Source organism: Rhinopithecus roxellana, chromosome 5 (assembly GCF_007565055.1).
Source record: "Rhinopithecus roxellana isolate Shanxi Qingling chromosome 5, ASM756505v1, whole genome shotgun sequence".
NCBI lineage: Eukaryota > Metazoa > Chordata > Mammalia > Primates > Cercopithecidae > Rhinopithecus > Rhinopithecus roxellana.
This window is the reverse complement of record NC_044553.1, coordinates 2,243,167-2,252,502: the sequence shown is the minus strand read 5'-3', so window position 1 is coordinate 2,252,502 and position 9,336 is coordinate 2,243,167. Positions and strand designations below refer to the sequence as shown.

The window sequence follows — 9,336 nt, the reverse complement described above, 5'->3', positions numbered from 1 at the left end:
CAGGGATGCCCTCTCTCACCACTCCTATTCAACATAGTGTTGGAAGTTCTGGCTAGGGCAATCAGGCAAGAGAAAGAAATAAAGGGTATCCAGTTAGGAAAAGAAAAGTCAAATTGTCCCTGTTTGCAGATGACATGATTGTATATTTAGAAAACCCCATTGTCTCAGCCCAAAATCTCATTAAGCTGATAAGCAACTTCAGCAAAGTCTCAGGATACAAAATTAATGTGCAAAAATCACAAGCATTCTTATACACCAGTAACAGACAAGCAGAGAGCCAAATCAGGAATGAACTTCCATTCACAATTGCTTCAAAGAGAATAAAATACCTAGGAATCCACCTTACAAGGGATGCAAAGGACCTCTTCAAGGAGAACTACAAACCACTGCTCAGTGAAATAAAAGAGGACACAAACAAATGGAAGAACATACCATGCTCATGGATAGGAAGAATCAATATCGTGAAAATGGCCATACTGCCCAAGGTTATTTATAGATTCAATGCCATCCCCATCAAGCTACCAAAGAGTTTCTTCACAGAATTGGAAAAAACTGCTTTAAAGTTCATATGGAACCAAAAAAGAGCCTGCATTGCCAAGACAATCCTAAGCCAAAAGAACAAAGCTGGAGGCATCATGCTACCTGACTTCAAACTATACTACAAGGCTACAGTAACCAAAACACCATGGTACTGGTACCAAAACAGAGATATAGACCAATGGAACAGAACAGAGTCCTCAGAAATAATACCACACATCTACAGCCACCTGATCTTTGACAAACCTGAGAGAAACAAGAAATAAGGAAAGGATTCCCTATTTAATAAATGGTGCTGGGAAAATTGGCTAGCCATAAGTAGAAAGCTGAAACTGGATCCTTTCCTTACTCCTTATACAAAAATTAATTCAAGATGGATTAGAGACTTAAATGTTAGACCTAATACCATAAAAACCCTAGAAGAAAACCTAGGTAGTACCATTCAGGACATAGGCATGGGCAAGGACTTCATGTCTAAAACACCAAAAGCAACGGCAGCAAAAGCCAAAATTGACAAATGGGATCTAATTAAACTAAAGAGCTTCTGCACAGCAAAAAAAACTACCATCAGAGTGAACAGGCAACCTACAGAATGGGAGAAAATTTTTGCAATCTACTCATCTGACAAAGGGCTAATATCCAGAACCTACAAAGAACTCAAACAAATTTACAAGAAAAAACCAACAACCCCATCAAAAAGTGGGCAAAGGATATGAACAGACATTTCTCAAAAGAAGACATTCATACAGCCAACAGACTCGTGAAAAAATGCTCATCATCACTGGCCATCAGAGAAATGCAAATCAAAACCACAATGAGATACCCTCTCACACCAGTTAGAATGGCAATCATTCAAAAGTCAGGAAACAACAGGTGCTGGAGAGGATGTGGAGAAATAGGAACACTTTTACACTGTTGATGGGATTGTAAACTAGTTCAACCATTATGGAAAACAGTATGGCGATTCCTCAAGGATCTAGAACTAGAAGTATCATAAGACCCAGCCATCCCATTACTGGGTATATACCCAAAGGATTATAAATCATGCTGCTATAAAGACACATGCACATGTATGTTTATTGCGGCACTATTCACAATAACAAAGACTTGGAATCAACCCAAATGTCCATCAGTGATAGACTGGATTAAGAAAATGTGGCACATATACACCATGGAATACTAAGCAGCCATAAAAAAAGGATGAGTTCGTGTCCTTCGTAGGGACATGAATGCAGCTGGAAACCATCATTCTCAGCAAACTATCGCAAGAACAGAAAACCAAACACCGCATGTTCTGACTCATAGGTGGGAACTGAACAATGAGATCACTTGGACTTGGGAAGGGGAACATCACACACCGGGGCCTATCATGAAGAGCGGGGAGAGGGGAGGGATTGCATTGGGAGTTATACCTGATGTAAATGATGAGTTTGATGGGTGCTGACGAGTTGATGGGTGCAGCACACCAACATGGCACAAGTATACATATGTAACAAACCTGCACGTTATGCACATATACCCTAGAACTTAAAGTATAATAATAATTTTTTTAAAAAAAGGAAAAAAAAATACACATTCTTACACTGAAGTACTTTAGAGTTTGAGAGAATAAGTAGTTTCTACTTGAGATAAAAAGCAATGTCCTTAAGAGAAATCGAAGTTACAATTAAAGCAAGGAAAGGCAAGGAACTGTCAATAAAGAAGCAGTCTATGGAAAAAGGGAAGTTTGCTAATCATGTCGCTGGACTTCCAAAGCATAACTGGAAGTTTTATGCAGCATGGGAGGAAAAGGGTGTTGGGTCCAGAGAGAAAATTCAGAATCTTATGGTGATACAAGCACGGGAGAGAAGAGGGGACCAAAGGAGCTTATGATTCGAATGGCATTCAAAGAAACCAGGAACGTTCAGCAGAGAGGGTTTCTACTTCAGACAAAAAAAGAGGGGAGGGTGCAGCAGCTCCCTTCATCATCTGATGGAGTTAGGCATCTCAGGTAGTGAGCAAGGAAGTCCAAATCTAGTCGCTAGGTGCTCAGGAGTGGGCAGTCATCCTGCCAGCTTGGACCCTGTGTGTCTGGTTCCAGTGAAGATTAAGTCATCTAACCAAGGGAGCACAGGGACCAAGAGGTAAGCTACAAAAACTACAGCTCTTCTTGAGACATCCCCTACAAGTTCCTGTCCAGAGACACCGGAGGAGGCAATGGTGCTGGTCAGCGCTTTGTGCCATTTTGTGGCCTCTCCCACCTGCCCCCTCTTTTTGGTCCAAGTTCTTGTCCCGCCTGCTTACCCACCCACTGCCTGCCTATGGTCCTTCCCTCTCTGGTCTTTAGTGTCCTCACTGGTAAAATGAACATAACATCTCTAATCATGCATATTCACGTAGTGAGGTAGATAATGTGAAAGGGCTTTGAACAATGTAGTAAGGGAATGAGACTAGGATACTGACTTCCCATTTTCCCAATTCCTGCTTCAGAACTGCTCTCCTATGCCCCAAGCCCCTACCTCTGTTAGCCCCTTGATCAATCTTTGTCTGCGGAGGGGCAAAACTACATGGTATCCCAAGAACAGGGACCAATATTACAGCCCCATTTCTTGTCTTTGCTATTTCCCATGATCACTCTTAAACCAAGAAACTGAGATCTATTCTCTGGTTGGTGGGGCTTCCTCACTGGAACAAAGGGGAGTATGTACATTTCATAATAGAGATTCTGTGATGAAATGTCCTAAGGAGATAAATGTACATTTCATAATAGGCATTCTGTGATGGAATGTTCTGAGGGGATAAAAGCTGGAATCGGTCTCAGCACATCTCAGTTACTCATTTTGATTCGTTTGGACAAGTGAGTTACTACAGCGCTTATTTGGAAAAATGACTAGAAAGCTACCTCCAATCTCTCGGCCTCAACCCCAGGCTCCATTTCTTTCTGTTCCTTCCCGCTCTCGTCTTCCAGCCCTCCTTCCCCCCGTTACTCCTCAAACTTCCTGCCCTCAGCCTCCCCTCCAGGGCTGTCCATCTTGTTCGATTTTCTGCCCTACCCGTTTGCCCAACCTGACCGATGTCTCCCCTTCCCAGTACCCTACCTCAAGGAACTTTCTACCCAGCTCTTCCTCTGTTACTACCAGGCCATCTGTGTGCCGCCACCCTGTTCGTCAGGCACCCCTTTCCCAGTGCCCTCCTATCTTCCCCCCTCGCCCTCCTCATAGCCCTTATTGCTAGTCTCCTGTACTCTAGTCCCCACTCCCTATCCAGCCACCCCCAAACAGACCTGACGGCTTACAAATCTCACCCTGGAGAAATGGTTTCCCTCCTACTGGGGCAGTTCTCAGGCGGTTCAGAATTGCCAGGACTGTGGATTCCCAGCGACGACCTGGCAGACACGGGGAATCCAAGACCATGGCAAGCGAATATTCAGCCTGGCCTGCGCCTTTCCTCTGCTGCCTGGGCAGCCAGACTGCACAAGCGTCTGCATTTGACCTGGCTTCTCCGTGGAACTTGGTCTGTAACCACAGAGCAAACTGCAGAACCAGGGGCAGAGAAGGTAGGGGATTGAAAAGCATCGAATCTGTTCTCAAGGAGGGAGGTGATTGGCCAACGTGAGGTCCAGTTTTATGTTCATTATCTCCTGGGTTTGTCAGTTGATGGCAAGCCTTTTTCCTGGCAGTATCCAGAGGCAGTTCTAGTAAACAGGCTGGATTCAGAGAGGCCAGAGCGGTATCATACGAACGCTGTTGCCTGGAGACGGAGTGGGGTGCCGTTGCCTAGAGACTGCAGAAGGCCCGCGGCCGAGCGAGTGGCAAGAGGACGCCGAGAGAGCCCGGGACCCACCGAGCAGCTCCAAGGCCATGGCGGGACACCGGAAAGAGAGGGTGGTCACAGATGAGGTCCATCAGAACCAGATCTTGCGGGAGCTGTACCTCAAAGAGTTACGAACCCAGAAACTCTACACGCAGTACCACGTGAATCCCCTGCGCAAGGTTCACAGGATTACGAGGAAGCCCATGTCTTGGCATGATAACCTGGAGGAACCCGCAGACGCCAGGTTTCTGAATCTCATTCACCATGCTGCCCAGGGGCCAAGGAAGAAGTACCCAGAGGCACAAACTGAAAACCAGGAAATTGGGTGGGACCCAGAGCCCTTGGTCGACCCAGAACGCAGTGACCACAGGATGAACCACTTTAGGGTCTACAATGACATCACTCTGTACAAAGCTAAAATGTGGAGCTTGGGAGAAGATGATCGCCACAAGTAGCATCTCAGCAATGGAGTCAGTTCCTGGATTTAATGTCCTAAATATCCACTGCCTAGAAGAGTAAATATTACTTTAACCCCCCGTCCATAATTCATGGATAATGGCAAAAATTAGGAAGCATAAAAAATATGCGGAAGAAGGAAATAAAAATTGCCCATTATCTCATCATATGGAAGTGACTAATATTAACATTTTAAACCATTTGTTTTTAAAATTAATAAATTGCATATATTTATTGTGTACAATGTGATGTTTTGAAATATGTATACATGGTGGAATGGTTAAATCGAGAATCTCACATACTTATTTTGTGCTGAGAGAACTTAAAATCCATTCTCTTAGCGATTTTCAAGAATAAAATACATAACTTAAAAATCCATTCTCTTAGCGATTTTCAAGAATAAAATACATTGTTATTAACTGTAAAAAAAAAAAAAAAAGAATTACTTCATCCCCATGTGACATTTTTTTTTTTTTTTTTTTTTTTTTTTTTTTTTTTTTTGAGACGGAGTCTCGCTCTGTCGCCCAGGCTGGGGTGCAGTGGCCGGATCTCAGCTCACTGCAAGCTCCGCCTCCCGGGTTCACGCCATTCTCCTGCCTCAGCCTCCCGAGTAGCTGGGACTACAGGCGCCGCCACCTCGCCCGGCTAATTTTTTGTATTTTTAGTAGAGACGGGGTTTCACCGCGTTAGCCAGGATGGTCTCGATCTCCTGACCTCGTGATCCGCCCGTCTCGGCCTCCCGAAGTGCTGGGATTACAGGCTTGAGCCACCGCGCCCGGCCTCCCATGTGACATCTTACCTCATAATCCAATGACCCTAAATCCCTCACTAACCTACCCCTGCCCTCACTAAACTTAAGGATAAATGCTGCCATATCCAGTGCATTGTTGGCACCGCGGGACCAGAAGGTGGTGACCCCCCTGGACCCAGCTTTCACTATCTTGTGTGTGTCTATTATTTCTTGACCTGCTGATTCGCCTGGGAACAAAGAGAGAGCCTCGTTGCATTGCAGGCTGCTGGCCAGATCCCGCAATAAGAAAGCAATTCAATTTAAAAATTATGTTGTAAAAAAGAAAAAAATAACACTTCACAAAAGACAATATATGGATATAAAATAAGCACATGAAATGGTGCTCAACCTCATTAGAAACTAGGTACATGTAAATTAAAACCATATTGTGATATCATTACATACATATTAGAATGGCTACATTCTAATTAAAAAGACAATTCACACCAAAGGTTGGTGAGAATTAGAAGACATAATATTATTATATAGTGCTTGTGGGAATGTACAATAGTATAACCACTTTGGAAAAGGGCTTGTAACTTGTAAAAACGAAGTAACCTTTTAGCTTCCTAAAAAGTTAAATATATACCCACATATGATCCATCCATTCAATTCTAAGAGAATTGAAAGTATATGTTCACACAAATACTTGTACATGAATGCTCGTAACAGCTCTGTTTGCAGTAGCAAACCCAAATCTGGAAATAACCCAAGTCTCCATCAAAAAGTAAATGGAAAAACACACTGGACTCATACAGTGGAATAACATTCAGCAATTAAAAGAAAGTATTAATACAACAACATGGATGAATCTCAAAACAGTTATTCTGAGTGAAAGAAACCAGATGAAAATAGTATGTACCATATGATTTTATTTATATAAAATTCTGGAAAATGCAAATTAATCAACACAGAAAGTATGTCAGTGGTTGCCTGGAGTCAGGTGCAGGAATGCATAGGCAGGAGAGATTGCTAAGGGCCAACAAGAAACTTCTGGGGGTAACTAACATGTTCCTTATTTGGTTATGGTGACAGTTCTGTGGTGTGCCACATACATTATAACCTACTAAACTGTGTACTTTATATATTTGCAGTTTATTGTACTTAAGGTGTAATTTCAATTGAAATTAAGGTGTAATTTCAATTACACCTTAAACTTTAAAAAAAAAAGAAGAAAAAGAAAGAAGAAAGAAAAAGAAAGAAAGAAAGAAAGAAAAGAAAGAAAAGAAAGAAAGAAAGAAAGAAGAAAGAAGAAGAAAGAAGAGAAAGAAAAGAAAGAAGGAAGGAAGAAGAAGGAGGGAGGGAAGGAAGAAGGGAAGGAAGGAAGGAGGAAGAAGAAACCTGCAGGAAGGAATGGGAGCTAGACGCGAGCTTACATCGCTCTATCTAGAGAGCCTCCGCGTCTAGCTCCATCCTCTCTCCCCCACCCCTCTCAACGCCCCTCACTCCCATCCCTCCTCCTCCACTCCACTCAGCCCTCACCTCCACCCATCCCGCACTCATCCTTCCGCGATCCCTCCCTTCCCTTAACTCTCTTCCCGAAGACGAAGAAAGCTGACTCCATTTACCCCCCTCATTGAACCAAAAAACTAATTTAACAGTAGGTAGGATGTACTTAAGCTCCCTAGGATGTGTACCTAAGGTTGAAATACCTAAAATAAAGATATCGTATCCCAGTTAGTACGTGGATAAGAGAAGGAACTGAGCATTTATTGATTCAACCATACAGTAGGCCAGATAAACCAAAAATAACATTGAAGATACAGAGGTATCCATTTTTCTTCACAAAGCTAGTCCATCTACTTATGCTGTGCTTTCTTTCCCCTTTGTCTTCAGCAAACTTGCTCACCCTTTGCTGTTGCGCATCTTCACGTATTTGGCTATTTTGCTGTTATATGTTTAATACATATCTTACAGAATAACACCAAAGATAAAAAAAATAACAATACATAAAGATCCCCTTATCCTTTGTCTTCTGACAATCACACTCTCCTTTGCTCGTAACTACTAGAAAGAGATATTTACAATCACTTCCTTTATTTGTTCCCCTTCCATTTATTTACCCATTTATGTTAATCAGACTTTTGCTCCCACTCCACATTCCACTGACATGACTGAGGCTCAGGTCAAAAAGGCCTGGTTTGTTATGAAAATCATTGGGAAGTGTTGTCTATCTTGACCTTTCTATGTTATTTAACTCTATCAACCACATCTCTTCTAAAAAAAAAAGTCTCCTTTCTAAACTCATAATACTCATCTAGTTTTTGTCCACAGTATGTGGTCGTGACTCCTCAGTGTCCTTTTAGAGCCCATCTTCATAGAACTTGGAAGTTTTGTCATAGAACACCCCCAAATGTCTTTCCATTCTGTTTTTTAAACTTCACCCATATGTTGATATGCTCATTCCAGATCATTTATCTTGGTGGTACTTAACAGCTCAAATAAAACTCTTCATTTCCCTATTCTAAACTTGACTTTCCCTAGTTCAGTACATAGCAATACCAACGGCCCAGTTGCTCAAGCCAGAGAAAGCTGGGTGCTTTCTTCTCCCGTTACTTACCATATTTAGTCAGTCATCTAACTGTTACTCAAGCAATAACTTTAATGTTTCTTGAAATTATTCATTCTTTCTCTCACTACCACTATCTTTGTTTAGCTCGCTCATTATCTCTCCTTCAGAAATCTCTGGTCGCTCTGCTTCTACTCTTGCTCTATTCTAATCCCTTCATTGTCACACATCTTTCAGAGTAATCTTTAAAAAAATAATTCTAAGTCTGCCCTTAACTCTCCCTGTTTAAAAGCCTTCATTGGCTACTCATTACCCACAGAAAATGTTCAAGCTCTTTAATTCCCTGGCTTTTGCTTACTTCTCTTGGCCCATGCACAAGTCTTCCTATACCGATTCCCTTTACTCCAAGCATTGCTTTGTAAGTTTGTCAAATGTCCCTAGCATTATATTTTAATATTAGAATTAGATGGTCATGCTATAAATCCAAAGTAGAGTAGATGACTTTTTGTGTATCTTCCTAGTTGGTGACACCCTCCCCATGAGTATCTGTAGCAATATGACTTTGTCACACCAACCGTATTTTTTTCTTCTGGGTATTTGGATCTGTGATACTTTTAACTGTTTCTTAAGTCACTTGTACCATGGACACATAATTTCAGAAACTGGGGAAAATGTGTTCAGCAATATGCCTAACAAAGCAGTGAAAAGTGGACTGAGGATGAGGGTGGGATATACTGCAGAAAGGAAAGATGAGATAGAAAGTTAAAGAAAGGAAAGAGAGGCAAAGCTCTGGTAACTCCAAAGACAGAAAAATAAAGAGACAGATGATAGCTACAAGCTTAGGTTTCCAGTGACTTTCAAGTTTCTATCTTTGCCCGTGTCTCCTTTGACTCCCTGAGTCACCCCACCGTGCCTCCAATTTATTTTTCACCAAAATTATTTCTACAATGTATAACTAAATGAAACTTGACTATTAAAATTAAATAATAATAATAAAAAGTAAAATCTATATGAAGTAGAATGTTTTCATTTGTTTTAAAGTTGCAATATTTTCATTTAATAGTAACATCAGGTATATTATATACACTGCCCTAAGTTTTAACAAGTTTGAGTAATTTGCAATTGTATAGAACAGTCAAAATAAAAAGATCCTCTTCAAGGAAAATAAAGAAAATCTGGCATATGATTTTATTATGAATAAAGACACCTCTAAATAGGAGAGAGACAATCAAGGGAAGGAAATGAGAATATG

The 9,336-nt window shown here is 41.5% G+C and overlaps 1 protein-coding gene across 1 annotated transcript; it reads left to right on the top strand.

Annotated features, from left to right (window-relative positions):
• Window positions 1–3,293: 3,293 nt before the first annotated feature.
• LOC115897714 (protein FAM183BP-like) lies at window positions 3,294–5,026 on the top strand. The gene is made up of 2 exons (XM_030931594.1): window positions 3,294–4,072; window positions 4,170–5,026. The coding sequence occupies exon 2, from the start codon at window positions 4,377–4,379 to the stop codon at window positions 4,782–4,784; it is 408 nt and encodes a 135-aa protein (XP_030787454.1). The 5' UTR covers window positions 3,294–4,072; window positions 4,170–4,376; the 3' UTR covers window positions 4,785–5,026.
• The last annotated feature ends 4,310 nt before the right edge of the window (window positions 5,027–9,336 follow it).

Bases quoted from the DNA above. Each gene is read 5' to 3' on its own strand.
- LOC115897714 (XM_030931594.1), top strand. From the start codon at position 4,377: ATGGCGGGACACCGGAAAGAGAGGGTGGTCACAGATGAGGTCCATCAG.